At 41.1% G+C, this 21,872-nt stretch overlaps 1 protein-coding gene across 1 annotated transcript in view; it reads right to left on the bottom strand.

Annotated features, from left to right (window-relative positions):
• DSG2 (desmoglein 2) overlaps positions 1 to 19,439 on the bottom strand; it is a 46,055-nt gene extending 26,616 nt beyond the window's left edge. Inside the window, exon 1 of the mRNA XM_039254448.1 lies at positions 19,398 to 19,439. Coding sequence (XP_039110379.1) covers positions 19,398 to 19,436 — 39 coding nt within the window. The 5' untranslated portion in view covers positions 19,437 to 19,439. The remainder of the gene's footprint in view (positions 1 to 19,397) is intronic.
• Positions 19,440 to 21,872: the final 2,433 nt, after the last annotated feature.

The following is a 21,872-nucleotide window of genomic DNA, read 5'->3' as shown; positions in this document are numbered from 1 at the left end:
AAGTGGACTGAGAACATTTCCAACTTTCCCAACATTAGGGGACGCTAGTAGATTACTGCCAGCCATTCCAAAGATGTTGTCAATGACTCTGGGACCCCTCATTCTTTTGACTTTCTAATATTCCTGCCTCACCTTTCCCCCAGCTCTGTAAGCCCATTACTCTCCGATTCTGACCCTGTACTGCCAGACAACGCCATGGGGGCTGAATGGATCTGCCATATCCATTCACTCTTTAATAGCTGCTCCCTCTTCAGTGGTGGAGGCTCCTTTCTAGGGTGACCATGTGTTAACATTTGCCAAGGAGAGTCACTTGCTGTACCAGCACCCCATCTGTGATAACCCGTTAATTCTCAAAAGTGTGCTCATCCAGACCATAAACTACACAGTTGCCTTATCTTTGGTTTTCTTATAGCAGCCCTATCATACCATCCCAAACCTCAGGAGACTGCCCCAGGCACACAGACCAAGCCTCTGAATGCATTCACTCTTAGATGACCACACTTTTTGTTTGAGATTGTATCTTCAATTCTCCTTTCCTTCCCTGCCTTCTCCAAGAACCGAGGTGTCCTGATGCCCTTCCAAAGTTAAACATCATCTGTGTGATTTATCTTCACTTTTTCTACTTATTCTCCTACATTTATCTTCTCAAGAACCTTGTTCATTCCACTAATATTTTATCTTTACTCACCACTGGCTAATCAAATATGTTTATTTCCTTCCCATTGGCTAGCCAAATATATTAAGATCTTTCCTACTTGTCCCCCTGTTTCTGCTAACATTTAATCTTAAGCTACATATTCTTTCTCGGACTATGACTCCAAACTGAAATTGTCTATATTTATTGCCTCCATTTCCCCACCTTCCATTTGTGCATTAGTTCATTATAATCTGCCTTAAATTTGTATTTTCTCAGTCTTGCTTGCCTTTTCTCATCTATATCTCAGGTCACATGAGTCCAAAAAGGCGATAAATCATGGAAAGTTAAGGCTTCAAAATTTCTAGGTCTCTTTCACCTATTCACATCTCTTTGAAGGCTCCTTGCAGGGTCTGTTCTACATGTGTTCCTTCACCTTTCTTCCTTTCCTCTACCATGTACATGTCGTTATCTCTACCCTTGCAAAGAGAAACTCCAGGATGTTCAGTCTCTAGTCTGAGCCTCTCTGGGGTAGACAAACAACCACTGCTAATTTTTGATTTTATGGCCAGATATAGCATTTCTTCCTCACCTCATCCTCTCTATTATTGGCTAGGAATGACACAGACATCTCTACTCAAAGTTATGTTCCCCCAATTCATGTATTTTCAGAGGTGCATGGTATCAAAAACAAGCAAAAGCAATGCTGAATGGATTATACTTCTCTGCATGTTTCTCTGGTGGGAATTTTTGAAAGGGAAGAGTAGCGACTAGATCCAAGATTCCTCAGTGTCACATCATCAGGAGACACTCTTAAAATGTAATGTATTTCTTGCCTAACCATTGATTTCTTTACTTTGTATTGGCCATATTGAGGGATTGGTCAAATATTTACCACTTTTATTCTTACCTAAAATCTTATTTGGTCTAGCAAAAAAAGGTATAATAGTTACATGTTATCTTATTAAATGTTATCATCCTGACTAAATATCATTAGTACATAAATAAAAATAGTTCTCTATTCAAATGCAAACTCTTTATAAGAGTATCTCCATTGATTTTTTTTCCTGGAGTGTACTTTTTAGATGTAATTTTAGGAAATGTAGACAATCGTATGGTTACAAACAGTGTTTCCTAAACTTTAGCATGCATTCTGCTCACTGGAGATCTTGTTAAAAATAAGATTCAGTAGGTATGCAGTTCAACCTTATATCCTGCATTTCTACTAGCTCTTAGGGGATGCTGATGTTGTCAGTTCTTGAGTAGCAAGAACTGTAGAATGTGATGCGAGTATCTGTTGTTCATTTAGGATTAAACACAATGAAGTTTGCCTTATTCACTACGGTCTCCATAGTTAACATAAGAAACTGCCATTCTTGATTGCTAATACCTTGAAAGCAGAGAATATTTCATGAGCTTAACATTAAGGTTTTAATTGAAAATATATGTAAAAGTAGAATGAATGGTACAATGAACACTCAAAGCAACCCTTAGTTTCAATTACCTAGCACATATTCAAAAACAGATTTTTTTAAGGGGCACCTGGGTGGCTCAGTCAGTTATGTGGCCAACTCAGTTCAGGTCATGATCTTGTGGTTTGTGGGTTCAAGCCCTGCCTCGGGCTCTGTGCTGACAGCTCAGAGCCCGGAGCCTGTTTTGGATTCTGTGTCTGCCTCTCTTTCTGCCCCTGCCCTGCTTGCGGGAGCTCTCTCTCTCAAAAATAAACATTAAAAAAATTAAAAAATAGATTTTTGTGAGATTTAGGAATAACTTTAGATTTACATAAATGTTGCAAAGATAGTGCAGGGTTCCCTTACCCATTTCCCCCAGTGACTTCTTAAATAACTACTGCACACTTGTCAAAATTGAGATACTGACATTGGTATATTTATAGAATGCAGATTTAGCTATATTCCAGACTTAAGGTCCTTTTTCTGTTCCTGCATTCATTCAGGATCCCATACTGCATCTGGAATATCTCCTCTGGTCTGTGACTGTTTTTCAGTCTTTCCCTGTTTATGATCCTGACAGTTTTGATACCGGCCAAGTATCTTGTAAGATGTCCTCCAATTTGGTTTTATCTGTTGGTTTATTTCATGATTAGACCAGGGTGATGTGCTTTTGGAAAGAACACCACGGAGTTGTGAAGTGCCCTTTTCATCACATTATATCAGGGGTATTGGATACCCATATGACATTGGTGGCTAAAGTAGCCTTTGCAGGTTTCTCTACTGTAAAGCTACTACTTTTCCGTTTCTATACTCTATTCTTTGCAAGTGAGTCACTAAGTCTAGCTCTTCTTTAGGGTGGGGACTGGGGGAGTAGAGAGATTAAGCCTCCTCACTTCCTATGAGAGAGGCATGTATACATATTACATGGAATTCTTTGCCAAGAAAGTTTCATCTCTTCTTCCCTCATTTGTTTATCCATGTATATGGATACATATATATGGATATACTCATGTATATCAGTATGGACTCATGCATATTTATTTTATTCTGTGGGTTATAAACCAATACTATTTTAATTAAAAAACATTTTTAATGTTTTATTTATTTCTGAGAGAGAGAGAAAGCGAGAGCAAGAGAGAGAGCGAGAGACAGCATGAGCAGGGGAGGGTCAGAGAGAGAAGGAGATACAGAATCTGAAACAGGCTCCAGGCTCTGAGATGGCTGTCAGCACAGAGCCTGACCCCACAAACCGCGAGATCATGACCTGAGCTGAAGCCGGATGCTTAACTGACTGAGCCACCCAGGTGCCCCCCAATATTATTTTATTAATTTTGTTTTTCAAATCAAATAGTTCCAGCTTTGGGCACTGGAAGATCTTTCAGGTTAGATTCTGTTCCTATGTTTGACATGTTCCCATCTTTTTGTTTTTTGAGCTCTTCCTTATTGTCTAGCATCACAAGATGCTCCAAGGTCATCTTCTATTTCTTCTATTCCAGTTTTATAATGAGCCATTTCTCCAAATACCCCTGATTTTTCTTTTATTTTCTAAATTTTTAATGTTTATTTATTTTTTGACAGAAAGAGACAGAGCATGGGGGAGGGGGGGGCGTGGGGAGAGAAGGAGACACAGAATCCCAAGTAGGCTCCAGGCTCTGATTTGTCAGCACAAAGCTCGATGCGGGGCTTGAACTCATGACCTGCAAGATCATGACCTGAACTGAAGTCGGATACCCAACCAACTGAGCCACCCAGGTGCCCCTAAAAAGCCCTGATTTCTAATAGTGGGGAGTGGTATTAAGAAGCCAAGATTGAGGCAGAGATGTAGTACACCTATTATAAAATTGTTCCCAGTCTCCTTAGCCATTTTTCCAGGGGAATCATTAAGAGAATTTTCTTAATGTTGTTATTAAAGAAAAGACTGTTGTAATTATTTTCAAGAGGGAGTATCAGCTGGTGGAAAGTGCATGACTTTGGAAACAGTCATACCTAAACTAAAATCCTGATTCTGTTCAATTAATTGCTTTAATCTGTTTCCTTATGTGTAACATAAGAATTAATAATACATCCATGGCAGACATTTTCAATTGTATAACTAATTGCCATTGTCTCTCATTTTAGCATTTACAAAACCCCATTTGGTTCAGGTAGCAGGTAGACACTGCCCGGGTGACAGAGCTGAGTAATGATTGGTATATACCAAAGCATCATAGTCTCCTTCACTTTGGTGGGGACTAATTTAGGCATAAATGTGTGTATTAGTCAGCTCAGGATGCCTTAACAAAACACTACAGATCAGGTGGCTTAAGCAACAGAAATTTATTTCTTAGTTAAGGGGCCTGGAAAGTCCAAGATAAGGTACTGGCTAAGTCAGTTCCCAATGAGGGCTCCCTTCTTGGCTTGCAGATAGCAGGATCCTTGCTATGTCCTCACCCAAAGAGGAGGAGCTTGAGCTTGAGCTCTTCTTGTGAGGGCACTCATCCTATCACTTTGGGAATTAGGGCATCTGCACAGGAATTGCAGGGGAGGGGGACACAGACATTCAACCTCTAACAATGTATAAGAGAATTTAGGCCAATGAGTTATCTGGAGAGCCTGGAAAAGACTCTCCTCTTTGATAAGAAGAGAAGTGTCTGTGTAGCCTCTCTTTTCCCTGCTTCTGGAGATTGCTGAGCAAGGACGCAACATCTGGAATGGCTAGAGCCATCTGTGACCACAAGGAGAGAGCTGATAAAATCACAAGAGAAACCACACTGAAACCGTAACATCTCTGAGGTACAAAATTGGTCAAAACTGGAACCACTCCATCTATGGATCATTTTTTAGAGATATTAAATATTATTTTTGTTTAATCTACTTTCAGTTGGGCTTTGTTACTTGAATCTGAAAGCATGTGGCAGGGCTACAGTGCATACTGAAAGACATACTACATGAGAGTTATTATTGCAGTGATGGGCACATAGCAGGCCTTCAGTAAACACAACTAGGTGGTATTTCCTTAACTGCATGATTTGCATTTTCTTCATCTTAAAATTTCTGAAATTTGGATTCATTCATGCCTTCAATTTCCTGAGCTCCTACAATATGTGATGGTATGTTCTTATCCTCTTGGGTTCTTACTTGTTCGAGAGCCACACAGAAATAAGTCGTGATGGCTGTAAAGAAAATTAAAGCAGGGACAGGGTGGTAGAGAGTGATTTAGGGCTGTCAGGAGGCTCTCAGAAGAGATTTTATCTTCATAAAGGCTGGAATGGAATGGGGGAGTTAGTCAGGTGGACCTTCCGGCAAAGGGAAGGGCCAGGCATTGGGTAGGAATGGGATCAGTCATCCAGGTGGGTGAAGCAAGCATGAAGTGAGTCAGTGGGGATGATGTTAGGTCTTCTGGGGTGCTGGTCATCTTGTTTCTTCATCTGGTTGCTGATCATGTGTTGTGTTCAGTTTGTGAAAATATAGTAATTCAGTACACTTGTGATTTGTGTATTTTTCCATGTGTTATAAAAAAGTTGTAACAATTGATGTGCATCTTAAAGCTGAGGGTGTCATGGAATAGTTCTGCAGTTACACTGTTTGCATTTTTATGGCACTTACAGCAGTGGCCTGTTCTCCCAGACCCTTCATAAAATATGAGGGACTGAAATATTTGCTCCACAGCAGCACACACAGACACACACACACCCCCCCAAGAGAATTGTACTAACGTTTTGTTAATTGTGGGACTGTTTATTTGATTAAGGGGATAGTTAAGATCTTAACTACTCCTTTCTAATTACTCCAAGTAAATAATCTGGATATTTCCAGAGCACTTCCTTAATTTGTACCAGTGGTTCTCAATTGGGGGGGAGACTTCATGTACAACTTCCCTCCCTCACCCTAGAGCCATCTGGGAAATTTGATAATGTCTGGAGACATTTTTGGTTTTGAAACCAGCATGGAGGGCAGGGAGGTTGTCCAACCAGGGTTAGGTGCTACTGACATCTACTGGGTAGAGACCAGAGATGCTGCTCAATATCCTGTCCTGCACAGGATAGGCTCCCCCAACAAAGCATTATCTGGCTCCAAATGACAAAGTGCTGAGGTTGAGAAACCCTGATTTAGACCATGTGTCTTTGATCTGAAGCTACTGTAATACCTAGTCAAGAAAGTCATGGAAATTTCAGGAGACCATGGATTTATGCAAATTTCCAAATGTAAGTGGAATAACTGACACTCTCTGACTTCTGTCCTCCATTCCTATATCTTCCCACTTCTCTCTGAACATTTCCAGCTCTGTAAGTTTGAGAGATGTCCTGTGGGGATGTTGTAAAAGGGTTTCAAGCACTGGAAGAATGCCTGGACAAGATGACCATTATGGTTTCTCCCAAGCATGAAATCTATAGTTTTTTTCTCACAGGAACTTGGTGACAGAAAAGTGTCATGTGCAACATACCTTTAAGGGCGTACCTGAGTGGCTCAGTGGGTTAAGCGTCTGACTCTTAACTTTGGCTCAGGTCATGATCTCACGGTTCATATGTTCGAGCCATGCATCAGGCTCTGCACTGGCAGTGTGGAGCCTGGTTGGGATTCTCTCTCTCCCCCTCTCTCTGCCCTTTCCTTGCTCACATGCACTCTCTCTGTGTGTTTCTCTATCAAAATAAATGAATAAACTTAAAAAAAAGATTGAAAAGGAAAAATAAATTTCTAGTCTTTGTACCCAAAGAAGTAGTATTTTTATATAAACTGGAAAAATCCTTCCAAAGCTTTCCCAATTTACTAAAGTTTAAAAAAAAGTTTTCATTTTTACCATTGGATCTTATGCATCTTGTCAAACTGGCCTTCCTGGTAACTGGCAAGAAAATATTTTTTCTTTGGCAGAGGCATGAAGGAAAGTCAAACATCATTGCAAAAAACTATCAATCAATTGTACTGTTTGTTCTCAGCGTCAGCACTGTTAGCAAAGACTTCCTATTATGAAGTTACCTTGATGAGTTTAATAAGCAATTCAGGAGGACTTATGAGTCACTAGATGATATCTCCTTCTGATTAATTCGTTTTTGATCTGAAATAGATGATCTTGAATATTTCTTTCATGTTTCTGAGTCCATAGTAAGGTGACCCCTGACATTTTAATATCTCAGACCAGTAGTTATCTTATTAGAGGTGAAAAGTAGAGGGGTACAAAGTAGTTTGAAAACTGTTTCAAACTTGAGGCATTTTAATGGCTTAAGTCTCTATTCAGGCAAAGTCGGTAGTGTGGTTGCTAGACAATCTGGAGGACTCAAATAGAGATGATCAAGCAATGCCTGTTGTTGTTCTTCAAAGTCATGCCCACTCCCTGGATAAGCACAGAAACACCTGTGTTATTTCCCATTGTCACCCACCCTTCCAAAGAAGAAGAATGCCTTAAAATCGCTTGTTTCTCCATTTCACTATGTGGAAGACAAAACCAAAAACTGCCACCAAGGATCCTTGGTTAATTCCTCAATCCATTCCTAAAGCATTTTTGGCTTTGGCGAAAATAATCTAAAGGAAATAAAATGACATTAGGGCCATGGATGCCACTTGTTTACTGCCACTGATGGCATATCCTGATTTTTCTATTTGCATAGACTGAGCTAGAGGAGCCTCTGTAGCCCCAAGAAGGTCATGCCAGGACCCGTGTAATGGCAGAAACTTAGACATTCAGAAGAGTTCAAGGGACACAGTGCAGTAAGAGTAGACCAGTAATTTTGGTGAGCTACTCTATCTACCCGATAAGGTGAGATTTAGGTTAATATTTCACCTGCTATACTTTTTCTCTTAATCTTCCTTAAAATTTTTTTTCTTGAGAGAGGGGATGTAGTTTTTACAAAATGTTTTTAAGGCTAAATGTTATAATTCATTTAGAATACACCAACTTAAAATTTTATATAATATTTTATCCAATTTATGTATGACTCATACATTAAATACAATTCCCAGAGTAGCTTTAGTAACAAACTAATTTATGGGGTGTCTGGGTGGCTCAGTTGGTTAAGCATCCGACTTTGGCTGAAGTCATGATTTCATGGCTCATGGGTTCGGGCCCTGTATCAGGCTCTGTGCTGAAAGCTCAGAGCCTGGAGTCTGCTTCAGATTCTGTCTCCGTCTCTCTCTGCCCCTTCCCCATCTGCGCTCTGTCTCTGTCCCTGTCTCTCTCTCTCTCTCTCAAATATAAATAAACATTGAAAATATCTAAAAAAAAAAAAAAACCCAAGCCTAAATTTACATATATGAGTATATTTGTTTTTGTAGTTGGTACTAAAAAAAACCTCAATAGCAAAGAAAAGCAGTATTTTTAACTGTCTTTAAAAAATTTTAGGGGCGCCTTGGTGGCTCAGTCGGTTAAGTGTCCACTTCGGATCAGGTCATGATCTCACAGTTTGTGGATTCAGGCCCCACGTCGGGCTCTGTGCTGACAGCTAGCTCTGAGCCTGGAGCCTGTTTCAGATTCTGTGTCTCCCTCTCTCTCTCTGACCCTCCCCTGCTCATGCTGTCTCTCTCTCAGAAATAAAAAAATAAAATAAAAAAATAAACATTTTTAAATGTTTATTTATTTTTGAGAGAGACAGAAAGAGAGAGAGAGAGAGAGAATGGGGGAGGGGAAGAGAGAGAGGGAGACATAGTATCTTAAGGAAGCTCCTGCCTCTGAGCTCTCAGGCACTTAATCGACTGAGCCACCCAGGTGCTCCAGTATTTTTAACTTTAATGTTTCAATTGTGACCTTGAATTTTAGAGAATAAAACTACTTACTTTAAGACTGAATGTAATAAATTATATGATTTGTCATAACTTTTCACTTGCTCTTCTAATGTTTGGGCTAATCTTAATGTAACAGATAGGGCTCTGAGTGAGTCATATTGAAGCTTTAAAGAAGATATTTTCTTTGGAAACATTAACTGCCTCAAAAAATTTTAAAATATGGATTTGGCAATGCTGTGCCACCCTTGAGTTGTTAGGTCACATTGTGAATTCTTATTTCAAGTTGAGTTTTGTGTAATCATAGACCATTCCTATTTCTTTCTGGATATACACATTTAAACTGAAGGTCCAGAAATGTCAATGTTATTTTATTTGGTCCTTAAAACATTTTTTAAAATGAGAGTTGCTAACAAGTAATTAAGTGTAAGCTTTTAAAATATTTAATCTTTTGTCTTTCCAATTATTTTCTTTTTTTAAAAATTTGTTTTAATGTTTTACTTATTTCTCAGAGAGAGACATACAGCATGAGCAGGGGAGGGTCAGAGAGAGAGAGGGAGATATAGAATCTGAAGCAGGTTCCAGGCTCTGAGCTAGGTGTTAGCATAGAGCTCGACGCGGGGCTCGAACTCACAAACCGTGAGCCGAAGTTGGACGCTTAACCAACTGAGCCACCCAGGCGCCCCTTTCCAATTATTTTCTAATGGGGATGTTAGCAGTGGTTCTCAAGCTTGAGTGGCATCAGAGTCACCTTGTTAAAACACAGACTGCCAGGTTCCAGCAGAGAATTTCCAATTATCAGTCTATCATCAGGGGGCATAAGAATCTGTATTTTAAACAAGGTTCCTGGTTACATCGATGCTACTGGTCTGGGGATCACACTTTTGAAAACCATTGTATCAAACCAAAGTAGCAAAAGAAAGGGAAGAATAGAGCCTGGATAATTCATTGACTGGAATAAATCCTCAACTACAAAGATGTGTGAAATGATAGATTCTAAATTAGGAAATTTAGTAACTGAGTGATTTCTATCACAAGTAGATTTTTCATTTTAGAAGTAATAATCAATATAACAGGATTAATTTTTTTCTTAGTTTATTGTCAAGTTGGTTTCCATACAACACCCAGTGCTCATCCCCACAAGTGCCCTCCTCCATGCCCATCACCCCCCTGCCCCTCTCCCCTACCCCCATCAGCCCTCAGTTTGTTCTCAGCATTCAAGATCTCTCATGGTTTGCCTCCCTCCCTCTTCCCAACTAATTTTCCCCTTCTCCTCCTCCATGGTCCTCCATTAAGTTCCTCCTAATCCACCTATACATGCAAACATATGGTATCTGTCTTTCTCTGCCTGACTTCTTTAGCTCAGCATAACAACCTCAATTCCATCCACGTTGCTACACATGGCCAGATTTCATTCTTTCTGATTGCCATGTAGTATTCCATTGTATAGATAAACCCCATCTTCTTGATCCATTCGTCCCTTGATGGACACTTAGGCTCTTTCTATGATTTGGCTGTTGTTGAGAGTGCTGCTATGAACATTGGGGTACATGTGCCCTTATGCATCAGCACTTCTGTACCCCTTGGGTAAATTCCTAGCAGTGCTATTGCTGGGTCATAGGGGAGTTCTACTGTTAATTTTTTGAGGAATCTCCACACTGTTTTCCAGGGGGGCGGCATCAGTTTACTTCCCACCAACAGTGTAGGAGGGTGCCCGTTTCTCCACATCCTTGCCAGCATCTAGAGTCTATAACAGGATTACTTTAAATAGTGTTTTCCTCCTCCTTTACATCTCTTCTAGTTAAGTTTTACTGATGTTAAGCATTCATTATTTTTGAAATATTTTACCATTTTATCAGTATGTGTTTTCTATAGCTGCTATGAATGCTTTGGAATCAAGCAAAATCTTAGGAAATCTATATGTATTATCTCACATAATTTGATAGACAAAAATGATGCTGTTTCTACCTTTTTGCTCCAACATATCCCTGAAAATTACACTAAAAAATGAAGAAAACCAGATTCCCATCCCCAGATGTTTAAGAAAACCAAGAGCCTCAGAATGTCCCTCTTCACCATTAGATGGCACTGGTCTGTCAGTAAGGCAACAGTTGACTCCAAAGTTCAGAGTGAATAACAGGCATTTTCAACCAGCCTCAAATAAGTGAAGGCCAAATTAAAAACTGAAAATCAAGGGCTTTAGAAAGTTGTATGAATCTTTTTGCAGGACTATTACCTGTGAAATTAGGCAAATCTTAATTTACATTTCTTGTCTCTCTTTTCTTTCCTTTGTAGAAAAATTCTAACTTGTAATGAAACTAAATCAGTAATCTGAAAGTTCAGGCCAGACTGATGGCTAATTGGACACTAACTATGTTAAAAATTTTTTTTAATGCTTATTTATTTTTGAGAGGGAAAGAGAAAGAGAGAGAAGAGGGAGAAAGAGAGAGAAGAGGGAGAAAGAGAGAAAAGAGGGGAGAGGCAGAGACAGAGGGAGGCAGAGATTCCAAAAAAGCCTCCAGGTTCTGATCTCTGAGCTGTCAGCACAGAGCCTGATGCACGGCTTGAACCCATGAACTGCCAGATCATGAACTGAGCCAAAGTCAGACGCTTACCCAACTGAGCCACCCAGGTGCCCCAGTAAATATATTTTTTAACTAAGGAAATTCATGTTATTATTCCAGCTTTCCCAAACATAGAAAGATACTTTGACTCATTTATTTTTTTTAAGTTTATTTATTTTGAGAGAGGAGAGCACGAGTTGGGAGGGCAAGAGAGAGAGGTAGGGGGAGAGAGAGAGAGAGAGAGGGAATCCCAAGTGGGTTCCACAGTTGTCAGCTTGAAGCCTGATGTGGGGCTCAAACTCACCAACTGTGAGATCGTGACCTGCGCTGAAGTCAAGAGTCCAAAGCTTAATCGACTGAACCACCCAGATGCCCCAACTCTTGAGTTTTTAAAGAATTTCTGTGTCCCAGACACAGAAGATTAGCTAGTTTATAGACAAATGACATTTAGATTCTGCTCTGAAGCTTACAGGGTAGTAGGAGAGATAAAGAATATATAAATTACTATAACATAGGGTGGAAAAATTAACTGCGCAAATGACAGCTGCAGAAACAGTTCTGGGGAATTGGGGAGCTCAGTTGACGCAGGAACCACTTTCTGCTGGGGAAATCAGGAGAGGTTTAGGGCAGGAGGTGGCAGTGGGCTTGGCCTTGAGAGGGAGCAGGATCTGTGGGAGATTATAGGAGGAAGGAAATGATCCACTCAAAAAAGCACGTGCCACAACACGGAGAATGTGGAGAATGGTCAATATTTCCTTAATTTTGGTTCTAGGTGATCTATCCATTGATGTAAGTGAGATGTTAAAGTTCTCTAATGTTACTTTATTACCATCAATTTCTCCCTCTGTGTCTGTCAATATTTGCTTTATGTATTTAGGTGCTCCTGTGTTGGATGCATAAATATTTACAAGTGGTGTATCTTTTTGTTGAATTGACCCCTTTATCATTATGTGGTCTCCTGCTTTGTCTCTTGTCACAGTCTTTGTTTTGAAGTGTATTTTGTCTGATAAGAATTGCTACCCCCAGCTTGCTTTCTGTTTCCATGTATGTGGAATATGTTCTTCTACCTCTTCACTGTCGGTCTGTGTATGCCTTTAGATATGAAGTGAGTTTCTTCTGGGCAGCAGATAGATGGGCCTTGGTGTTTTTTACCCATTTAGTCACTCTGTGTCTTTGGATTGGAGCACGTAGTCCATTTATATTTAAATTAATTACTGATAGGTATGTATTTATTGCCATTTTGTTCATTGTTTTCTGGTTTTTGTAGTTCTCTGTTCCTTTCTTCTTTTCTTGTTCTCTTATGACTTGTGACTTTCTTTGGTGTTGTTTGGAATCCTTTCACTTTATTTTTTGTGTATCTATTATAGGTCTTTGATTTGTGGTGGATGTGAGGTTCATATATAACAACCTATGTACATAGTCATCTATTTTAAATTGGTGTTCACTTAAGTATGAGTGCTTTATAAAAGCACTACATTTTTGCCCCCATTGGTGTTTATATTTTTGATGTGATATTTATAGGTCTTCCTATTTTGTGCATTCCTTACTAATTATTGTAGATATGGCTGATTTTACTGCCGTCCTTCTGTACCTACCTTGCTGCTGTTTCCTGCTGTGGAGGCTCTGTTGACCCAACTTCTAGGTCTCCTTCACAGGGAATTATTCCACATATAGTTGCAGATTTATTGTGTCTGTGGTAGGAGGGGAGAGATCAGGGTATTCCTACATTGCCATACGAACCCTCCTCCTAATTTTATTTTTTTCAGTTTGCATTGTAGGGAACTTGAAAGAGTAATGGGATGGAGGCACTTTAGGAGAATCTGAACTCTCATCTCATTTCCACCCAAATCTGCCCTTTCAGTCTCCATCCGGCCAGGCAGCACCTGATTAGCTGATGAAAATAATTCCCGTGCAAGTGTGATTTTGATGTGAGACGTAGAAGTGTTTGGCACAAAGCAGGTGCTCAATAATATTTGTTGAATGAATGAATGTATCAGGGTTCAATCAACCAGAGATATCTGCATTTTCTTTTTTCTTTATTTTATTTTGGGTGGGGGTATTGGGGGAGAGGGGCAAAGGAGAGAGAGGGAATCCCAAGCAGGCTCCATGCTCAGCATGGAGGTGAATGTGGGGCTAGATCCCATGGACCGGGGATCATCACCTAAGCCGAAATTAAGAGTTGGATGCTCAAGTGACTGAACCACCCAGTTGCACCAATATTTGCATTTTCAAAAGAGAATAGATAAATCTTAAAAAAAAAAAAAAAAAAAAAGAGAATAGAGATGAGATGAATCCCTAATTAGAATCTCTTACTATCTGCCTACCACCATTTCTCCGTGGGAGTGCTATTGGTATTTACAATAAGAAAAATATTCATGAGCAGCCAAAATTTTCTTGAAGGTTCAGAAGAATGCTGGATTGGATTGGATTGGAAGTATTCAATACCAGTAGCATCCTGGGCCTTGTGACAACCGAAATGCCCCTTCCAAACCTCAGTCTCCCAATTATTTCCTTGAGAACACTTGCTCCCAAACCAATCCTCCTACTGAACTGCACCCTCCCTCCATGGTACTCTGCCTATCTTTGATGACAACATTCCAAATTTTGGAAAAATCTCCTTTTTTGGAAAAAGTAATGAGGCAAAATTGTTCCCCATTGGTCAATGACCATCTTGACTCTTTCCTGACCAACTTAACCCAAATTCATCTTTTTAATTTCTGAATGATGCGAACACCTCCCTAAAATGCTTGCTTGTTAATTAGCCTTTTGTGGCTTTCCTTGGTATCATGGTATCATTTCCTTGGTATCCTTTCCACATGTTGTTTTGCCTTACATTCCAGCTACAAAGAACTCTTTCATTTCTTCCAAGCGCACATCCTTGACTTCAGGCCTTTGCAAAGGCTCTGTGTTCTACCTGGAACATTCTTCTCCCTCCCTCCTTCTCTTCAGATCATCTCACTAATTTATAATTATTCTCAGATCTTGGCTGGGATGGTCAGTGTGGTGTTCCTTCTGTAGGCTCCATAGTATTATCTCTTCTTAAATCACTGCTCTTCTTACTATAACCCAACGGGAAATTAGTCATTTACTTGTTTACTATACCATAAGCACCATGAGGACAGAACATGTCTGGGTTTTTTGTGGTCTCCCATTGTCTAGTATATTGTTTAAAACTGACCAAGGTGTCACTAACAGTGATCACATATGGTTAGTTTCTGCGTAGTTTCTTTCTTTGTGAGTATTAACATATTACCACTAGACTATGGTATAAATACGGGTGTTCTAGATTCCTTGACTCTAATCTCTAAGGTTTGCATACAGTAAAAATCTTAATAATTTTTAATAATTTGAAATAAAAATAATACAATGTGATATGTGGTATACATTTGATACTTTAAGATAAACTTGACAGAGAAAACAATCTCTCATCATCTATGTTTGAAAAGTGTTATTCAACTGTTAAAATTTGTGGCACTTTGAAAAACGGGAAAAAAAAAGCCATGACTAAGACTGCTTAAACTGACCTAAATAAAGCTCATTTATAATTTCAATTAAGGCTTCTAGTTTTTACTACAATTTGGCAGTTTAAAAAATGCCAATTGCTATTAAATGTATAATTTTTTCCATATAAATATCTGCATGCTTCATTCATGAATAAACTATTTTGTAAAATTGAGACCGGTAAGTCTCACTCTTCTACCTGTCTGACAATTAGATTAATTGGAAAGTTTCTATCAATACATATTTCTGGACCTCATCTTTGGGGATTTTAATTTAGCTCATCAGGTCTGTCTAGTGATTGGAAAGAGTTTAGCCCAAATGAGTGCTCATAACTTTTTTTTTTTTTTTTTTTACAGTAATTCCCTCTAAGTTCAGTATTAAAGAATTTTATGTTAGGAGCTGACATTTTCCCATAACCTTTTAATTTTTAGAAACAAAAAAACAAATGTGAAATCATATGTTTCTAAAATCCCTAGATGCAACTGATTATTCTTATAGGCTTCAATACGTACCACCCAATTTATACTTGAATTTACTCTAAATTCTGCTATTCAGATGTATATTAAAACATGAAGCATAATACCAATGTTACTGATAACTTCTAGACAGTTGAACCTACTTGTTATGTGTTGAGCTGTATCTCTCAAAGGAACATATGGTGAAGTCCTAACCCCTGATATTTCAGAATGTGACCTTATTTAGAACAGGGTTTTTGCAGGTTTAACCAAGCTGAGGTCATCAGAGTGTGCCCTAATCCAATATGACCAGTGTATTTATAAAAAGGGGAAATCTGGACATAGACGGACATAGACTCAGACACGTGCAGAGGTAAGATGATATGGAGAGATTTAGGAAGAATGTTAAGTGAAGATGGAGGATGTGATGTATCTAAAAGGACAGGAATGCCAGAGATTGTTGGCAAACCACCAAACCCCAGGAAAAGGCAAGGAAGGAAAAGTACAGATTTAAGAGGGAATATAGCCCTTGATTTCGGACTTGTAACATCTAGAACTGTGAGATAATAAATTTCTGCTGTGTGAAGCTACCCAATTTTTGGCACTTTGTTATAGCAACCCTAACAAACAAGTACACCAGTAGATATGACTGTTCATAACACAATCTGCAATCACTGAATCCTTAAATGTTGTCTGATTTTTTAAAACAAGCTTACATAGTCAAAGGCAAAGTTGAGCCAACCACTAGAAAATCTCTCCCCCAAGTGCTCTCTTTAGCAGCCTGGTGAAGCCTTTGGACCCTTTCCCTGAATACTATTTTTAAATTTACATAATAAAAAGTATTGAATTATGAATAAATCCTTTACATTGAAATAGTTGTCAGAATTTAAGAAACACCAATTTGTGGTACAGTGGTATCATGCATTGCATTATCAACACATGAATAATTAGATCTAAAAGAAAGTTTATTAGTGATAAGAATAAAGGGTACTTTCAGATAATTGTAGTATGATGTGACACTATCTGTGAATTCTATTGTGACAAAGACCCAGGTACTGCTAATTCTTTTTTTTTTTAAACCAAAGGGATTATTTAAAAATTTTTTTTAAATGTTTATTTTTGAAGGAGAGACAGACAGAGAATGAGCAGGGGAAGGACAGAGAGAGGGAGACACAGAATCTGAAGCAGGCTCCAGGCTCTGAGCTGTCAGCACAGGGCCTGACGCAGGGTTAGAACTCATGAGCCATGAGATCACGACCTGAGCCAAAGTTGGACGCCCAACCGACTGAGCCACCCAGGCACCCCAGGTACTGTTACTTCAAAGGCAGTGTATTTCTTACAACCATAATTTAAAGAAATGCTAAATTCAGATAGAGATGAGTAAAGCAGATACGTAATTTGTTCCCAGCCATGTCTAAGGACCCTCTGAATTCTACCTGTGGAGCATTTGCTAGTTGGTGAATCCTAGGTAAAAAAAAAAAACAAAACAACCCTTGAAGAGGAAAGATTGGCTGTATTCACAAAATTGTTCCTGCTTTCCATTTTGATAGAGTTGGCCTTAAATGACTATGTGATACTTATGTAGGTGCCACTCATTATCACCCTTCTGGTGTGTCTCCCTGGACTGAAGAGGAGCGCTAACGACCACGTGTCATAGATTCCCTTGCAGCTGAAGTTCTAGCCATGATTTAGGTTCAATCCGCCAGCGTTTACATGAGATCTCAAAGAAGGCAGTGAAGGAGGAGCTATGTGTCTGCTCTGCTGCTGGCATGCCTAGATGCGGATGTAGTTGGTTTTCTGCAGCATCTTATTACTGTTCTAGTGTTTATTGCTAGATTAATGGGTGCCAAGAGGCAGGGTCCTGGTACATTTAGTTGGTACGCCTCCTCGCAAATGTGGCATGGTTCTGGACTTGACAGCAAAAGTAGCATCTGGGTCCTGGCAATTTCCACACTGTAGGGGTGGCAGTGCTGGTTTCTGAGCCCTGGAGAGGTACCAGCTCCCTCAATGGTTGGGTTCAGCTGTGTGGCTTTGAAGTCGTCACTGCAACTCAAAATGAAGTCCCCTTCCTCAATCCTTCCTATATTTACACAATCAACTTAATGCCCTGAAATAAATCCCTTCTTGCTCTAACTAGCTACAATGAATTGTTATCTGCACTGCAACTGAACTCTGACCTGAACAGAATACAATTTATATTCCCTTCTATAAAAGACCTATTTCCTCAAGAACTCTTGAGGAAAATAATAGATGATTGCTTTCCATTCTTTACCAAAGAGTACACTTTCAAACACTTTGGGAGCAAAATGCCGAACTGTCCACTGCTCACTGACCAAAAAGAAACATACTCAAATTTATATCACAAACAGTAAAATAGAAAATACAAAGAATAGACTGGAATCTGTTCCAGTTCAGTTAGTTGCAATCCCTTTATAAAGAAGTTAATTATTGCTTAAGAGAGTAAAAATACTGGATTGCTAACATAGAAAATATGTGTCAATTATCACCTATTTCTCTGTAAATGTACTTGAATTCGCCTGCCCATTGTACCATCGAAGGATAAAGGCAATCTCTTTTCCTAAGTGAAAGGAATTTAATATTTAACCCTCAGAGTAAGCCAGGTGCTATATTAGCTTGGTATTCTTCTTGGCCAGGTGATATCACAATGAGGGTATTAGTTGCCCTATCCTTATGGAGGCCAAAAAGAAAATCCTAAATTACTGCAGAGAAGTTTTATTAACAAAATAGCTTGAGCTGAAAATTACCTCAATGATTTCGACAACATGAAATGGATAAATAGAGCATGAAAACGAAGTGGCATGCCAGAGGTTTTAATTATCGTAGAATTCCAAGTGAGAGTTCACTGAAATCTCTAGATTGGATTAGTCGTGTTGTTTTCCTATAATACACACACACACCAGGAAAAAATGTCTATCAATATAATGAACAAATATTAATAATATGTAAATATATTAACATAAAAATAGATAAAATAGTTTTCCCCTCCCCCATTGCAATTCTGTAATAGAAGGTAATCTTTTGAAAGTTAGAACTTTTAATATAGAGAATGAACTGGTGTGGTTTATAAAAAATGTTAACCATTATATAAGAAAACTGAGTTATGATTTTGTATCTAATCTCTCTGAACATATATTTTAAGTCTCAGGAAGGTGAACCCGCACTTAGGAGAACTGTTACTTTACCAAATTCCATTTAGCAAGCCCCCCTAAGCCAGACATGTTTCTTACTCATGTGCAATTCCTTTAACAAACAGAAAACAAATATATTTAAAATCCAATCTGAGCACGCGAACCAAGCCTAAGAAACGGAGCTCCAGGGACTGACCACTATTTTCCAGGGGTGCAGGCCCTTTCCTCTAGTAACTTCTACTTGGACTGTGGCACGTCGATTTTCTATCACATTTTAAATTAAAAAGAAAATCTTACTATTACATAGGTTTCTTGTCTTTAACACCAGGAAATTGCTTTAAAACACCAACTCTGTTAACTTGAAGTTAAAACTACTTGTGGGCGATTTTAACGGTAAAGTGGCTTTACCAAACAAAAATTAAACTCGTAAAATGTGGTTTTTGAAACCCCTATTGGTAGCCCTTCGCTGCCCTCTAGGAATACAGGTGTTTCCCCTGTGGCGGGTTCACCGAGGCGGACGCGAGGCGGCGGCCCGGGGTACCGGGGAGACCGTCGCGAACCTCCTGGAAAGAGGCCCGGCTCCTGCCTCCATGTTGCCCGTCGGAGGGAAAAGACTGCAAACAAAGCCCCCCCCACCACACCACACCCCCCCGCGATCCCCAGGAAAGCCGCTCCCCGCTGCGGGCCCACTCCACCCACAGATCGCAGCCCGGGAAGGCGCTGGCGCCGGAGCGTGGCGGCGGGAGGAGGAACAGGTCCGCGCACGCCCGCGGAGCCGCGGCTGGTTTTCCCGAAGCCTCGAGGTCCGAGCTCGCCGCAGCCTGCCCGGCCCTTTCCCACCCTCCGGGCACAAAGAGGGAGCGCCGGGCGCCGGGCTGTGCCCGGGCGGAGGCGGGCAGGTCGCCCGCCTGCGCCCTCGCCGGGGGCCCCGCGTCCCCGCTACCCGCACTCACCAGGAGAAGCAGCGCGGCGCCCTCCGCGCTCCGCGCCATCGCGCCCGCGCCTCCGCCGCGCCCTCGCCTGGGGCCGCTCGCCGCTCCCGGTGCCGCCGGCTCCCCCGCGTCCCCGCCGGCGCGCCCTCGGAACCGCCCCGGAGCCCCCGCCCCGAGAGCCGCTCTCCGCGGCCGCCGCGCCGCCCTGCCCCGGGGGCGCGGTGCCAGGTGCGGCCGCCGCGAAAAAAGGGAACCGGGAGCCCGCCGGAGTCGTGGGCGCTGAGGTGGGGATTCCTCGGAGGAGGGAGGCGCGCGGTGGACTCCCGCCCCTCGTCGCACACGCACCTGGGACCGTGACGTCCCTGGGCCGGGGACTTTGGGTGGCAGGCCCCGCCCCGTCTCCTCTCCTTCCCCGTCCCCTCCTCTCCGGAGACTGGCCGGGACCTGGGAGGCTCTGGGCCGCCCGGCGGGGCTCGGCCTGAGCCCCATAGGCCGCCCGGCGCCCGCCCAAGGGCAAAGCTTGCTCTCCGCAGCGAGACCTGCCTGCCCCCGGCGAGCGCGCCCGGACACCCGAGGCCTCCCAGGGGTTCAGAAGTTTGTGACTGTGCACGGGCCCGGCCTCAGGTGGTGTAGAGAAGACAGTGTTGGGGCCATCCGCGTCCCCACTGCAGCCGGGGTGCCTGCGGCTTGCTTACAGGGAAAGGAGGTTCTGGAGCAGGATGTAGGTGGCTGGCTCTGTGAGGGCCTGTTGCCCTCTGTCTTCCCGAGGCCCCTTCATGGCTTCCAACAGGTTTGCAGTTTATCTGGTTAAGGGAGACAGAAAAATCACAGATGATTGAACCAGGCAAGGCTAGGATAAAACTCCAGGGGTTGTTAAAGAAAAGATGGACTCTTCGATCTGATTTACAAAATCTCGTACACAAAGCATGACTAGAGGTCAGGATCCTTGCTCCTCTAGCGGTGTGAGCTGGACAACCTCTCCGTGCTTTGGTTCCAGATCTGTTAGGTGGGGTTGGTCAGTAGCACCCAACACATAAGGCTGCTGTGAAGATTAGATCGGAAAATGCATGGGAAGCCTTCCGTGGTGTTTACAGTACAGCAGGTTCAATAAATATAGTTGTTAGAACTATAATTATTATTGCAAGTGTAAATGTGAAGCTGAACTCTTCTTGGAAAACAGAGGCGCTAGAATCAGCTCCAGGTTAGGAAACTTCTAAGAAACATTAACTATTGATGTTGGAGTAGTGGAAGTGCCTATAGAACTTCCAGGGTTGATACGGTGCTAGAAAAAGAAGTTCGGCATTCACCGTGAACAAAACCGCAGAATTCCTTCTGGCCAAAATGCTCTCTTGTCCCTTTCTGGGTTTCTCCAACCCTCTCTCCCTAGCTCTGATCTTGCCAGTGTTTTTTCAGATCCAGTACAGTTGGCGTCTCCTCTTTAGGCCCTTTCTTCCCTAGCTGCCAGGGACCACTCCCTCTTGGAGTGGAGAGAAACCACATTCTCTTCTCTGTTTAAGGCTTAACTACTGAGTGACTTTTCTCATATTATTACTTAAGTGTTAGTCATTAAGTTAGTTGAGGACTAAGTGTATACGAAGAGTGTCTGCTTAGTTTTCCAGTCTGTTTCCAGTGCCTAGAACAGTGCTGAGCACCAGGGAGGCTCTTAAGCATCGGATGCATAGTTGAGTCAGGAGAGAAATATGTCTCCTAGTTTCCATTCCTTTGTCTTGAGCTAGATGTGAGTGGTAGCACCCTGGTGATAATTCCCATTCCCCATCACTCTGGGAAATCTCCTAAGTAAATAAGGCAGGCTTTACCAAAACACTTTCACAAACCATCCCTGGAGACTATACAAATCCTACCTAAAATTAGTACTCTTGCACCTGAGTCCTATAGGCAAGTATTTATGCCTCATTATCAAGAGTTTGGTTTCTGTTTAGTAATGAAGATAATTGTAGCTTCCAGAATGAGACATAGCTACTGCAAATTGTGTTTCTCTTCGATTGTTCAGTCTCCGCTGGAGGCTGACAAAGTCAGTTTCAGAATTGTATTATTCTATAAGACATTTATTCCAAGGCTTTGAGAGAAAGCGTCAACACACGCACTATTCAGTGCCATAGTATGTTGTTCTTGAATTAGCTCCCCTTTACAAGTTCTGAAATTTATGACTCAGTGAGTTGAGGGAACTCGTTGAAAGTCAGAAGAAACACTTCTCTAGCTCCTGACTTCTTTCTTCTGGCATGAGAGTAAATCTATTGCATAAATCTCTGTATACAGGAACAAATACCATTACTAACAAAGCACTTGATTGCTTTATAATAAATTGAGTGTTAACAAGATGTGAATGATTTAACTTACCGGGTTTTTTTCCCCCTAAATTAGTTGAACATTAAATGTACTTTTCTTAAAACATGTACTTATAATACATCAGTTCAGATTATACTTTGTGCAAATAATCAGCTCTTATATCTATATATATTCAAAATATCTACCTGA

The sequence above is a fragment of the Hyaena hyaena genome, unplaced genomic scaffold (genome assembly GCF_003009895.1).
Source record: "Hyaena hyaena isolate Hyena2069 unplaced genomic scaffold, ASM300989v1 scaffold_490, whole genome shotgun sequence".
Classification (NCBI taxonomy): domain Eukaryota; kingdom Metazoa; phylum Chordata; class Mammalia; order Carnivora; family Hyaenidae; genus Hyaena; species Hyaena hyaena.
The sequence above is the reverse complement of the archived record's forward strand: the minus strand, read 5'-3'. Positions and strand labels throughout refer to the sequence as shown.